The 15192-nt window shown below is 34.6% G+C and overlaps 1 protein-coding gene and 1 long non-coding RNA gene across 3 annotated transcripts; one reads left to right on the top strand and one right to left on the bottom strand.

Moving 5' to 3' along the window:
- Positions 1-1105: 1105 nt before the first annotated feature.
- Positions 1106-2051, bottom strand: LOC110791545 (uncharacterized). Its single transcript, XR_002534112.2, has 2 exons — positions 1726-2051; positions 1106-1395 (listed from the first exon to the last, which is right to left on the bottom strand). It is a non-coding gene; the product is annotated as an uncharacterized lncRNA (long non-coding RNA).
- Positions 2052-2294: 243 nt separating this feature from the next.
- On the top strand, positions 2295-14413 carry LOC110791546 (uncharacterized). Of its 2 annotated transcripts, XM_021996297.2 has the most exons (14): positions 2295-2445; positions 2570-2677; positions 2768-2809; positions 5891-5982; positions 7461-7558; positions 7798-7849; positions 8297-8389; positions 8803-8913; positions 9275-9578; positions 10059-10471; positions 10766-10875; positions 12279-12337; positions 12489-12676; positions 13954-14413. In XM_021996297.2, exons 1-14 carry the CDS (start codon positions 2388-2390, stop codon positions 14140-14142), a joined length of 1917 nt encoding a protein of 638 aa, XP_021851989.1. In that variant the 5' UTR covers positions 2295-2387; the 3' UTR covers positions 14143-14413. The 2 variants fall into 2 exon arrangements, with proteins under 2 accessions (XP_021851989.1, XP_021851990.1); XM_021996298.2 differs by lacking the exon at positions 2768-2809.
- Positions 14414-15192: the final 779 nt, after the last annotated feature.

The following is a 15192-nucleotide window of genomic DNA, read 5'->3' as shown; positions in this document are numbered from 1 at the left end:
ATACATAAATTGTGTATTTTCATTTTGAATAAGTATTATGTTCATTTATTAAATGATTTATTATGTTATTAGTGCTTGATTTATATGATAACAGTTCAAAAACATGTTAAAAATTCATTTTGAGCATGTACATTTATAAAAGGTTGAATGTTCAAGTATAAGCATATTTATTATTAAATTTTTTTATTCACATTTATTATTCTTGTATATTATCATTTAAATATTTTGCGTGCTCACCATTTCCAAATCAGGAAATGTTCATTTTTAAAGTAGCTGTGATCATCCTATCAAATTACATACTATTTTCATTTTCAGCCTACAACAATGAGGAAATTGAAACCGTGAAAGTCAAATATTGTGTTCAAATCATATTTCATAGACACGTTCAAAAGTATCAGAACTCGAGACTACATCAAAAACAATATTTAAGATCGAAGATCTAAGAGGATGATTTGTACCAATATCTTGTAACTCAAGTACTACCATTTTACGTAGGCAATGCCTAAAATATTCAATATTTTTTTGGTAAAATATGTTATTTGACATGTTTTACTTGCACAATATATGTAAATGTTCTTATCTAAATTGGTTAAATAAATGAGGATTCCCAAATAATTAGATAAACGTTCATCTTCGAATGAGTAGATAAATGTTCATTTCCAAATAAATAAATAAATGTTCATATCCATAATAGTAAATGTTCATTTCCGAAATAGTAAATGTTTATTGTCAGATAAATAAATAAATGTTCATTTCCGTACCAGTATATATTAATGTTCATCTTTAAACAACATCAAATGACATCGTATTATATGGATGTAGAACCACGTGTACAACAAAAAATTTGCTTATGTTCAAAACTCAAAAGTAAATGCCCAAGGCTAGAGTTGGCAATGGGTCGGGTTGGGTCGAAATCAGATCAACCTGTTTATAAACGGGTTGAAATTTCCCCAACCCGAACCCAACCTATCTAGTTAAACGGGTTCAAAATTTCAACCCAACCCAACTTGAAATTAAACGGGTCAACCTGATTTCGCCTGCTGACCCATTTATTTATTTTTCTTTGTAAAATATCTGCTAACCTGCCCTGTTCCAATCTGTTAAATAAAAAAAAAGCCTCAAATTGGCAATATTTTCCATTAATGAATGCCCTATTACAAATCATTAAGTCTTAATATGTCACCAAATCTGAAATTAAGGCTAGTACATTACCAAATCCAAAATTCTTGACATAAAACTAAAATTCAAATACAAACGCATATATAATTGTTCAACGCTAGTTTATAATGCGCTACCCCTATCAAAGCATCAAACTTGTTGGAGTTCCTGGTGAAGCAGGGTGAGGTTGGAGTATCCACAAGCACATCAAATTGATCTTCCACCTTCGACAATGTACTGCAGTTCAATTAAAATTTACAATAGATCAGTAACATGATAAAATCAACATTCTACTAGCTCACATTTTTATATTGTGGCGGCCAAATTACCATAAAAAAATTCGCAACAAAATCACAAAAAATTGCATACAATATTTCTATAATTAATATGAGCAAAAATTGCACAAAACAAACATAAATTCACAACAAGATCGATTAGTCTACAAATACCCAGAAATCATACCACAAAATAAACAACCCGTGAAATTACTCAAAATTTTTAATTTAAGTTTCAAAACATTACTCTAAATTTCGAATGAAAGTTTCACAAAAATGTCAAAAAACTTACTTGAATCAGAGTGACCGGGGAAGCAGAGCGAGCGGATGACCGGGGAAGGAGAGTAAGCGGCAACTGGGGAAGCAAAGTGATCAGCGATCGGCGAAGTGAGAGACTAGAGTTTTATGTTAGAGAGTAAGACCGAGAGAGTGAGAGAGGAGAGAAAAGGTGACAGGATGAGAAAGTGGGTGGAAGTCTCCAATTATATAGTGAATACAAATGATTAAAGTAAAATGATTTTATGACTTACAGCCCAAATACATAAAACCCAAAGATTTCAGTAATTCATGTTTTAACAGGTTCGTGGGTTGGGTTGGGAGGGTTAACTGGTTTACGGGTTGACGAGTTAACATGTGATCCAATAACTAAACGGGTTAAACGAGTTGCTTTTGGATTGAAGTTTTCAACCTGACCCAACCCATTTAATAAATGGGTTACGATAGGTTGACATGTTTAACTAAACGGGTTGAAAATTCTTAACTCAACCCTTTATTAATGGTTGAGTTCGGGTCGGGTTGGTAGGTTGGGTCAGTTTTTGCCCGCTCTACCCAATGCCCAACTATTCATGTACCCGAAGCTTTGGCGCTAAATTGTATAAGAAGCTTCCGGCATTCCGCCATCACCTAACTTTTCAACATTTTCAGAAGGAACACTCTCAAGTCTCAACTACTCAAATGGCGCGGAAGAAACCCTCTCCTTCAACCTCCTCCAACTTTTTTCCGATTTCAATTGGTAAAATTAATTCTTATCATCCTATAACCCTAAAATTCAACTAATTTCATCTCATTTCGTGTTTCTGTGAGTAATTTCTAATTTTCTTATGTTTTTGGATTATGTTTGGCTAAAACCTTTTCAGGAAATTGCGAGGTTTTCGTTGATGGAGCTGTTAAGAGCTTCAAATGTGAATCAAATCAGAGTTCTCTGCTTATTTCCGCTTCGAAAAATATCAAAATCAAAATTTCAGGTTAAAAAATGATTTTTTTACTGAAAATGTTATGAATTATATTTCATTGTTGATTGTTAATTTATGTTTGTTGATAAATAATAATGACAGTGATGGAAGATGCCAACGAGAGCCGAAAAATTGTGGAAAATGGTATAGTTTTTATAAGCTTGACTGCTTTGTTAGGGTTTACAATATTTTGGTTAGCTTAAGGTAATTATGAACTGAAGTTCTGATTATTTAAGGGTGAGTTTATCCCTAGTCTTAAATGGAGTTTTGGGGTGAGTCTCGAGTCTAAGTCTTGAGATAATGTGGTAAAAGACTACACCAAGTTTTGAAGTGAGTTTAAAAATCTAAGACTCACTTAAGACTCACTCAAGACTCACTTAAGACTTCACTTTTTTCTCTCCCCAATCAAATCATGCCACACCATCAAACTTAATTTATCTTATTTCACCCAAAAAAAAAACTAATTATATTATTTTTCACTTTAGCTTCAAACTTAATTTATCTTATTTCACCCAAAAAATCTAATTATACTTTTATCCAAAAACAAAAAAATCAATCCCAGAATATGAGAAATGAGCAAGTGGAAAATTTAACCCATTTCTCCAAACATCAAATTCTCAATCCACTCATACTAGTCAAAATATCGATCATCCTTTCATTACACCCGTTAGTGTTGAATCCACTTCCGACATCCAATATACTTTGTTCATTTGTTTTATATAAGAAAACATAATTTCAATATAATTTAGAAAATGTACCAAAAAAAATATATACATAAAATATTATTTTAGGAGTTAGGTGAGTATGAGGTGAGTCTGGGGATAATGTGTAAAAAAAGTGAGTCTTATGTGAGTCTGGATAATAAAAAAGTTAGTGGAAAGCTTATGTGGCAGAGTCTGAAAATTGGAAGTGAGTCTGGGGATAAACTCATCCTAAGTTGCTCAGGGCTTGTTCTAATAATTTTTTTTATCGGTTAATCTATCTAATGTATATGTACCAGTCTTATATGCATATGATGCGTGCAAATATAAGAAACATATTTGTATTATTACATTTGAACCTGGTACTAGTCTTATATGCATGCGATGCGTGCAAATATAAGAAACATATTTGTATTATTACATTTAAACCTGAAATAACATGTAAAATGTATAATATAAATACGATGCGTGCGAAAATAAGAAACAAATAAGTTAGATAGAGCCGAACGCATATAAATAGATTGATTAAAATGTTAAGAATTTATTTTAGGGGCTAGATTTATTAAAATGCTTCTTTAGGCTTTCCTATTGAGTATGTTGTCATTATATTTTCTATTCTATAAGTGTGGAAGGTATTTTATTAATCCAAAGGGAGCACCAAAAGTGGATTTATTAGAATAAACTCAGCTCTTCACTTGCTGAATTATTAGAGCTCCATGTAAGAAATCTAATGGTTTCAGCCAATGAAAAATAAAAATTTTAATTTATTTTTGAATTGAAAAAATCAATTGCCACGTAGATAATTATTTTGTTTCCATATAGAGATTTTAATTAATTAATTACTAATGTATATATAATTCTATATAAAATCAAACAACTTTAATAATTAAAAAATAAATCCAAAATAAAATTCATCCAAAATCAAACACTAATCTAAAAAATAAAATTCAATCCAAAATCAAACACTAATCCAATATATATATATATATATATATATATATATATATATATATATATATATATATAGGCATATTTGCTGAGTTATTAGAGCGCCACGTAAGAAATCTAGTAGTTTCGGCTAATGAAAAATAACATTTCTAATTTAGTTTTGAATTAAAAAAATCGAGTGCCACGTAGATAATTAATTATGTGCCACATAGATATTTTAATTAATAACTAATATATACAACTCCATCCAAAATCCAACACTCTAATAATTAAAAAATAAATCTAAAATAAAGTTCATCCTAAATTAAACACTAATCTAAAATAAAATTCAATTCAATCCAAAATCAAACAATAATCCAATATTAGAGCGCCACATAGGAATTCTAATGGTTTCGGCCAATGAAAAATTAGATTTCAAAATTATTTTTGAATTAAAAAAGTCGAGTGCCACGTAGATAATTTTATTACTCCCTCCGTCCCAGATTAGTTGTTACACTTACCTTTGCACAAAATTTTAGATGATAAGTGATTGTTTGATTATCAATTGTTATTTTATTAGATGTGATAGGAGTTAGTGTGATATATTCTTAATCGGATGAGAGAGGGTGGGGGGACAAAAAAATTTAGTGGAAAGAGATACAATATAATAATTGTAGGGTCATTCCTAATTTAGAAGTGTAACAACTAATCTGGGACGGAAGAAAAAGGAAAGTGTAACAAATGAATCTGGGACGGAGGGAGTAATTAATTACTAATATTACGCATATAAAACTTCATACAAAATCAAACACTCTAATAATTAAAAAATAAATCTAAAATAAAATTCAATCCAAAATAAAAAACTAATCTAATCAAATATAGCACTTGGTATATATAGGAGTTTTATTTATACTTAACAATTTAATGGAATCCGTTCATCACACGGGCTAAAATCTAGTTGTTAAAATATAGAAACCACAAAAAGTAGTTTCGAGCATGGAATTAAAACTCGGCCGTTCCGTTACGTAACGGCCGTTCTGTAACCTATTTTGGATTTGCCGTTACGCGAAAACCCGTTACGTTACGGTTTGACAAAAATCACGTCTTTCTCCCCGCGTCGTCCGTTACGTAACGGTGACTCGCCGTGTTAGACGTTTTTTTCTCCGTTACACCGTTTTTTTACATAAATTTACCAAAATTATTTTTGTAATTAGTTATGTAGTTTATGAAACATGATATTTCATGTGTTTATTTGTTCACAAAATATAATACTCACTTATATTAGGATTTGATTAATACTTTTTAGACTAAAAATGTAATAATAAGGCTTAGACATGCTAATGTGGTTTTTTTCAAAAAAATCACACCGCGTCAGCCGCGATCCGTTCTATTCATCCGTTACAAGCGGTTTCCGCGACAACGCGACCGTTTCCGCAATCGCGACCGCATCCGCGTTTTTTTTCTATGGTTTCGAGTATTATGTTTTTAGTTTTCAAATAAACATTATCGATATAACTATTACTACTTTTGGATTTAGTGTACAACCTATATCATTTGACTCATTTATTTTCTCTTTTGTTTTTGTTGGTATGTTAAGAGAATAAAGAGGGAGCTACTTCTGTTGTGGATTGTCAATTCTTGCTTATCAACCCTAAAGATGCTGGTAGTCATACCAAGTCATTGCTTCAGGTATAATTTACCTTCGTTTATTTAATTAGTTAAGATTTGTCTAGATATGCTTCATATACCCTCCCCTTTGGATTAAAAATGTCACTTTATAATTTAGGATTTTTTGGTATTTACTACCTTAAGAATACACCACTTTTGTATTTATTACCTTCTGAAATTTTATTTTAAATTACTATCTTAAAATTCCATTTTTTTTGTATTTACCACCACTTTACATGTTTATCATTTTAAAATTGAGATATCTCTTTCGTTTCTTAATCATTATAAGTGATTTAAAACTCATTCTTCCCATTTATGTGTAAGGATTCCATAGGGATCTTGCTTTTAACATTTTGTAACTGGTTAAAAAAAATTAAATATTATTTGTAAAATTTTAAAATATTTGTGAATTATCAAACGAATTTTTTTTAAATGTCGTTTTCAATAAAATCCCTATAGAAAAAGGAAAATAATGAACTTTGAATCACTTTAAATAATTAAGAAATGAAAGAGATATCTTAACTTTAAAATAAGAAAACTGTAAAGTGGTAGTAAATAATTTTTTTTGGAAGTTTAAGGTAGTAATTTAAAATAAAAATTTCATAAGGTAGTAAATACAAAAGTGTTGTATTTTTAAGATAGTAAATACCAAAATTTACTATAATTTACAATAGTCCTATTATGTAGTAAAACTCAAGAAGTCTATAGATGGAATGTTGGTTTAGTATAAGCAAGAAGTAATGAAGTTATCTAATTTAGAGAAAGTTTTACTCAATGGTAGTGATTTGAGTTCAGAAAGTGAAATAGACAAGATCAAGGATCTTATTTCTCTCGTTCGAACTAGTTTTAAAAGATTGTGTTACTCAATCAATTGCCCCTTATTTCTTTAAGAAGGTCAGGGGTAACGGAATAAATGCCCTCAAACCAACTACTTGAGAGAAGATGTCTAAGAGAGCAGCTAAAGGAACTAAGGAAGACTTTGCTCACATCCAGGACCTTGGTTGGTCGTCAGGAGTTTCAATACAGTCAGTTTTGCTCTTGAATTTTTGGTAGAAGACCATTTTATGGGAGCGTTACACAGATTTAAAATGATGTTGAAATGTTCTACCCAAAACATAAAAAAATGATTTTTTATTGAATTGAATCGAGCACACTGAAGAATCTTAGGCAACCATATAAATGTAGTATTCTTTACACCCACTGTTGTATTCATTTGAGACATCGAATTTCTAAAATTCCTTGACACCACTTAGAATCATCTACTGCTTAAGCAGTACCAGAAGTATTGCCTGTCAAAGATTACAACATTCCATGTTTATGGTCTTTGTGAATTGTGACACGTTTCATTTCTTTATGCCTGTATTTACCCCCATGTTCCGCTAATAAGCCCCTTTATTCTCCTGGCCCCCCTTCCCTCCTTTTGCAGCCTTGCCATAATTGGATAACTTACCTAGATTGTATAAAAGTAAATGCACTTCAATGCACTCTTTTGTGTACAGGAGATCTTAAGTTTATACACGAAGGAGCTGCCTGCCATGAATTATGCTGCTAACACTGGAAAACAATCATCATTTCTTGAAAAATGTGTTTCAAGTGGGTATGTTATTCTTATCATCTGTTATTGACATTTTTATTTCTTCATCTGGTTGGATTACCCCATTGTCTTCCTCTCTCGTGTTATGTAATCAATCCCAGACGTTTATTTTTCAATAACATAGAAGGCCGAAGGGAAACCAAACTGACTGTTAACTCATTAACCTATGTTAGGTAGTCGATGATATATAAACCACAAGTTAACTTCTGTTTTTTGATTGAATTTTAATTGGCTTTTTCCAGGAAGTTTTGCACTTTGGCATTGCGTCAGAAGTGTTTAGAAGACACAGCCGAGGTAAACTGCTCCAACAGATTGGCCAATGCTGAATTGTTAAATGAAAGATTTATGAATTTATTGCCATTTGACTCTTCAAAGTTGTGTTGGTGGAATGGTGGTGACCTATTTGTTTTGCTGCATATGCTTGAAGCTCGTTAAGTTTCAATATTTTCGGAGGCAGTTTTCGCTCCCTAAGCAACTACTGTATAATTATGCATGTACATTGACCAAATTCTCTATCTGTTGATTATCTAGTTTGTTGAATGAAGGGACTTGTGGGGCTTGGAATGAGTTGTTCTATTCTTTCTTTCCACTTAGCTTCTAATATGTGCTCAAATAATGCTGGTAAAGTATTGCAGTTACTGACTTCTGACTTCCGTTAAGAGGTTGTGGTTCTATAAATGGATTAAAAGGATAGCTTGATTGCGTTTGTTTCCGAGTCTTATTTTTCACTTCTATTTGCAGGTCATTGCAGCAATTACTTATCAAATCATTCCAACTGATACACAGTATGCTGAAGTTCCAGTAGCTGCTGTCAGTTCGTCATGTCAACAGAAGGTTGAGTAGTCGTGTGCTCGTGACTTTCTCATTTTCTTTTCTTCTGTATGTGATAGCTGATCCTATTTTTTGGCGTTTGATGATCAGATCCTGAAACTATTGTATAATAGGGATTAACATAACTGGGAATTTATTGTTTCTTTGGTGTCGTCCTTCAGAGTATATGCTGTCTTCTGGACATTGCTGCTTCTTTGCTTAAATGTTTTAACAGTAAAAATATGGATTTAAAGTTACGTGGAGAATCATTGTATTTGAGGAAAAGAAAAAAGATTATATTCTTATTTCAAGTTTTGAACTTCTAATACCATTATTTTCTTATATTTTTCTTCGTTCCTCTATTACAATCTAAATTACTACTATCAAATTTGGCCAATTCTACCATCACCTTGCTTATAATTGAAGGATGTGTATAGGGAGTAGGTCGACTTTTGTACATGGAATTAAGAAAGAGACTCAAGGATGTTGGCATATCAACAGTTTTGTGTTGGGGAGACAAAGAGTCGGAAGGATTTTGGCATAAACAGGTATTCTTTAATACTTTATTTTCTTTGTAAATGCTCGTGGTCTTGTGGATGGTAGAAGTTACTGCCTTATGCACTTGTTCAATTTTCTGTTTGCTAATGTGAGTTTGGTTCATTTACTGAGAACTCTCCGTTGGATTTTGGGATAGTGGCTGTCCAATAATGCAGTAGCTGAAAAATTACAACAGGATTTAATTATATTAGATTTGGCACCTTTATCCCATTCCCGAGACCGAGAATTAGGAGAGGTTTATTGAGCATACCTCAAGTTCTCATGTAGTCAATTGCCATCATGGTTGCTTCTCTATTGGTCAAAGGCAGATTATGTGTGCACAAGTTTTTAAAAATGTATATATGTTTGCAGGGATTTGTATCAATAGCAGAGGTGGACTCTAAAGGTAGAGCTCGTAGGCTTCCTCGTAAGCTACCGATCAGGGCAGATATACGCCGGGCACTATGCTTTCCTGGTGGTTCAAAACTCATGGTTACTCATCTAAACGAGAATCTCCATGATACTGGGGCTCAGTCAATAAAGATGTGCTGGAATTCAGCCAGGAAATCAACCTCATCAACTAAAGAGTTTTACAGCCTAGCTGGTACCGGGCAGGCTTTGTCTCCTGCATCAGCAATTGGGAATGGCCAAGAAAACCTGCAACAAGACTTAAATGGTGAGTTCAGAGACAAACTGCATGGCATGCCTGCATTTTCTGAGGATGCTGTTTGCCTTCTCACCCCCCATATTTGGGAAAATATCGTTTTTAGCATTATGGGGTTTTTCAAATGCAGTGTTCGGTTACTCTTCTAGTATCTTTTGTAAACAAGAGATGCTTTTCCTTTTTAAGGAAAATCAAAATTCAACTAAAACCTCTCCCTAGGGTGCATGCAGGGATTCTCCCTTTTACCTTTCCTGACATTTTGGACAAATTGATTTACTGTGAAGTTCATGAAATGAAATGTTGGAAGGAAGACCAGGGAAAAACTTTAAATGGCCTTTACAAGTTGATAGCCTGAATGCCTGATAGTGTAACACATTAATTTCTTCTGTGATGCAACTTTGTGGAAGTATCTATCTGGGTATTCGCCTACCGTCGCTTGGTAAGATTGGTTTGTAATCACGTAACTACAATGTTTTCATTTTTGATCTTCAGAGAGAATTTCAAGCCACCAGCGTATGACTACCTATGAGAAAATGGATACTGGCGCAATAGGTGAATCAGTATCAACCGAAGAGGTCGCCAAACAAATCTCTTCAACCTATGAACGGAATACAAAGAGAAGGATTTGGGAAACTTCCTCATCGTCATTGAACTCCAAAAGAGTGAAGGCTGCTCATGTATCTGATCAGTCATTTTCAGATTCTGTTTTGCATTTAAACAAGGATGACACAGATGGTTCTCCTTCTAAGGGGGCTTCCTTGGTATTGGAAGAAAATATGTTAACTAAGAAGAGCAAGACTGTAGATGATGTAATGGCTGGTGATAAATCTGGGGGAAAGGGAAAGTACTTCAATATCATGTTGATGGATATTGCTGATGGACCTAAAAAAGACTATCTTACAAAGGTGTGTATATTTTTAAGTAAATGACAAATAATTGTGGAGATAATATATATACCATGTCTCATTTTTGAAGCTGTTTTTGTGTCTAAATTCTAAATTCAGGTAAAATCCAAATGTTATAGCTGGTGGCTCAAGTAATCATTTTGTAGACAGTTTCATACTTCCCCTATAACACCTAAATTGATTGTTGTCATTTATGATTATAGTTTTATTTTATAACACGAATCTCTACTTTATGTTCATGGCTATGTTTCCTACTTTGTCAAGTTTAGTTACACATTGATGTTATGGGTACAGATAATAGAAGACCTTGGTGGAGCTATTACTGCTGATGGAAGTGTATGCACCCATGTTCTCGTAGGAAAAGTCAGAATAACATTGAACTTCTGCACTGCTTTATGCTCAGGGTGAGCATAACAAAGTACCTTTTATTTTGTGGTGCTTCTTTCATCCTTTAAATATTGTTTGTACTTATTACATGAGTCTATATTACGATGCCCCAACTAATGTTCCTGAGCATTAATGTAATGTCTAGGGGAATACAGGTAAATACATATTAACCAGCGGAATAATCCCCAAAGCCAGGAAGCATGTATAAAGTACAGATTAAGCAAACTTACATTCGTAGCGTGTTTTTCCTAGTTCAACGAATCACGAACACGAACAAAGAACTCCAAATGGCGTTCCTCTACTTGGTTCGTCGACACGTTCAGACCCGTCTTGAGATTCGCAGCTTAGACGTCACTCAAGAGTTTTTAGCTTTTAGGGAAGAACAATATGAACGGAGGCAAAGAGAAAATTAGGGTTTATCTTTGATTAGGTTTTACTGAACTACGTGAATTAGTTGTGTTGTATGTTGTTGGAAAAACATTAAGAGAGATGGTGTGTTATAACCCTAAGGTTATAACATAACCGGCCAAGGCACAAGGCCTCAACTGGCCAGCTACACGCACAAGCCCACGAAGCAGCGCGCACAAGGCAACGCAGCCGTGGGCCGTGGGCCTCGCTGCTTGCTTGCTGCCATCACTGCTGTCCGTGCGCGCCCAGCCGTGGCCTTGCGGGCTTGCTCTCGCTGTTGGCGAGCTGCTGGCTCGTTGGGCCTTGCGTGCTTGGCTCGATGGGCCGGCAGTCTCGTCTCGCTCGTATTCGCGACCAACGCCTTACGACTATTGTTTATCGTATAGTACTTTACGAATCACCGTCGTACGATACGATTATTCGTTTCGCATAGCTTACAAATATTCGCGATACGATATACGATTCTGATCCAACGTCATATCGTATATTTATGTTTTTTCGAACTAATTCCCGAAATACTATTAAATGAATTTCCGATTCATTTAATCCGATGATCTGTTACATGCCATTGGTGTGACCTTATAAGTTCATTCAAGAGTAAGCTGTGAGCCTAATATAGATTAGAACTCACTGATCGAAAGCATTGCTCCAGCTAGCTGTTCCGATCATTTGATCTTATTGAATTAATAGTTCGTAATTAATCTGAACTTTGGTATTAGACTAATGCACCTTGGGTGAAGGACACATTTCCTTCATAATGTATTTGTAATTCATTTATCATTATCCCTATAGTACCTTTCTACTGTAGAATTTAATGTATACATTATACAGGGTTGTTTGTGAAATCAGTTTTTCCAGCACATTATCTACTTTCTTTTTAATTCTCATGTTTAACCAATGAGGAATAGTGATATAAGACAGATGGAGTAGTTCTATTTAATTGTTTCAAGGATTTATTTTTTCTCTTTTAAATACAAATATCACAAAGGTACCACATGTTTGAGTTTGGCAGGGCTTGGATACTGTCACCAAATTGGCTAAAAGAAAGTTCCAGGAAAGGCAGATTTGTCGGTGAGTCTTCATTGGGAAAACATTTTTATTGATTCCTTCTGGGCAGAGCTTCCATGTGCATGGCTGTAGTCGGAGCCATGCATGGCCATTTATATGTCATTCCTGAGCATTTCTCATGATTTCAAATGTTATGGCATCTAAAATTTTGCAGATGAACTTCCCTTCCTTCTCAAGGATGAGGACTACTTGATGAAGTCCAGGGTTGATCTAGAAGAAGCTGTTCTTAGAGCCAGAAGAAATCCTCGAGCATTGCTCAAAGGATATACTATCTGCGTGACAACTCATGTCCATCCCTCTATTAAGATGCTATCAGCCATTGTCAAATCTGCTGGTGGTGATGTAAGTTTGACTCCATTAAAAGGCGAGGTTATTGTTTAGGCTGTCATGAGTTGAGAAACTGTACATTTTGTTTTACTTGCTTGCTTTTTCATAGGTAATCACATTATTGAAAAGGACCACTGTGGTTGTTTTCAATTATTATATGCTCAAGTTCAAATCAGTCAAGGATCAATAGTAAAGATTTAATGACAGATTGACAGATAATAGGAGAAAGGCATAAATTCTTAGAACTCGTTTATTAGTTATGGTAAACCTATTGATGCATTTTATCTATGGTAAAGTGAATGGAGCCCGGTGATTGAGTTGAATTTTCTTTCCAATATGAAGTTCTCTTTTCATGTGCCACTAGTCATCTGCATTTTAGTAGACGATGTAACATAAGCAACTATAGTATAAACAAGGTCAAAGCAACGGCTCAGGAAGCTAACCAACATAAGTTGGTGGAGTCGGTGAGTGGGGAACTCACCTTGTGACTTGGAGGTCACATGATCGAGCCTCATCAGCTGCGAAAACATGCTTAGCTAGGCTAACTAACATGTGCTAGGTGCTAGAGAATTGAATAAAAAAATAATAAAATAAGTAGAGAGAGATGAGAGAGAAAGGAAGAGAGATAGTAAAACCATTCAATTGCACCACAAAAAATAGTAAAACCATTCAAGAATTAGTGTTCAATGGAAAACCAATTACATGCATGGAGGGCTTGACATGGGGCATAGGGGGACCAAATAAGTTAATCTTTTTTAATTGCAAAATGACATTTTAGAGATAGTGGCATATGGGAGTGACAAGTGTCATCTTGTTTTATGATATTTTTGGTGTTAAATGTTGTTGATGTTGGGGAGAGAGAAAAAATAAAATAAAATATTTTATTAGGTTGAAGTCTAAACTTTAGGTGTTTGATAAACATGCTCTTAATCATGTGGTAACAAGTCAATTCACTTTAGAAGTTACTAAGTTGAAATATTTTGTTGTTTTAGCTACCTGCAAAATGGTTATATAAAAGTTTGTGATTTTAGTTTCTTTTTGTATTCAAGTGAACAAGAGTTCCAAGTTAAGTATTTTCTTCTTTTTCACTCTACTGATTTCTATTTATAGTCCTAGTCTGCACCTTGTACTCAGCGTGACAGGAAGCCCCCAATAGTGTCTTTTTGCTGGTTCAAAGCATCAAAAGTGTTGAAAAAGCTGTCCTTCCTACATTGCCTGGTTTCTAGTATTGCGAATAGCTTTATTATCTATTTCAGATTTCAGTGTCAAGTGTTTTCATACTCTAAATGCAGGTAAATGTAGGTTTTGGTAAACTAGATGGAAAATCAGAAACAATTTTTGTGGCATGTGAAGAAGACATGGAGGAAGCATTGTTAGCTGTGAAGAGTGGGGTTCGAACTTTCAACAGTGAGTGGTTTATGAACTGTATTATGAAACAAGAAATTGATCTGGACGCCCCTCAGTTTGCGGAATCTCTTTGATATTTATCAAGCTCATGCTGATTCAGAAGTATTAGTGTAAATGTTTTACATAATGTATCTAAAATTTAGTATTTATGGCCGTTGGAGAAGTTTTAGTTAGCTACTACAGGTTGCGGTCTGTATTATTTTGCTGAAATTGCTGGAAGGATTGAATTGGTTTGATGAATCCGCTTTAGTTTTACTTCGTACGAAGTACTCCCTCTGTTCCGGAATACTTGAACCGGTTTGACCGACACAGAGTTTAATACAAAGTATTTGACTTATTATTTAATTAGATGGTAGTTGATAGTGAAGTATTATTTTTAATATAGATAGGGATATGTGTCAAATTTTGAAAGGGGTAAAGGGGTAGGGGGAGAGTGCATGGGGACGACTATGTGAAAGGGGGTAGTTGAGATAATATTTAATAAAAGTTTACCATTTTCAATCCTCAAAATCTGATTCACTCTCCTCCCTCATAATTCTGGATCTGGCTCTCTCTCCTCCCTTAAATTCTCTACCAAATCTTCGCCGCCGCCGCCGCCGCAGTCGGTCTTCGTCGTCGCCGCTGTCATCCTCGTCGTTGTCGTCGCAAGAATAGAAGAGAGGAATGGAGATGAAGGAGGAGCACCGTGGGGATGGGGGAAGGAAGGAGCTGAGGCGGCGATTCGCTTCGCAACAGCGGCGCCGCTGTGGTCTCGGCTTCGGCCTCAGCGTCATCGGCGGTGGCTGCGACGAGATGAGAAGCGGGGAGTAGAGCGGCGAATGAATGAGAAGAAGGAAAAGTCGATAACGGTGGTAAGGCCTTATCTCGCCACCAAGGTCGTCCGCCTCAGCCACCGAATTCCGCCTTCAAAACAGGTTAGATTTTCTACAATCTGTAGATTTTCATTTTATTTATATGAAATTATTAAGTTCTTATGCTGGAGTTTTTGGATTTTGATTTTTGATGTAATTAGGTCAACTCTTGCGATTTTGTTTTTGATTTGATTAGGTTTTTGTTTCGTTTCGGTTGAATTGATTAGGTTTTTGTTGTCAATCCTTTAGGTTTTTGGTGTCGATTAGATTGGA

This window comes from Spinacia oleracea, chromosome 1, assembly GCF_020520425.1.
Source record: "Spinacia oleracea cultivar Varoflay chromosome 1, BTI_SOV_V1, whole genome shotgun sequence".
NCBI classification, from domain to species: domain Eukaryota; kingdom Viridiplantae; phylum Streptophyta; class Magnoliopsida; order Caryophyllales; family Amaranthaceae; genus Spinacia; species Spinacia oleracea.
This window is presented reverse-complemented; position numbering and strand designations above follow the sequence as displayed.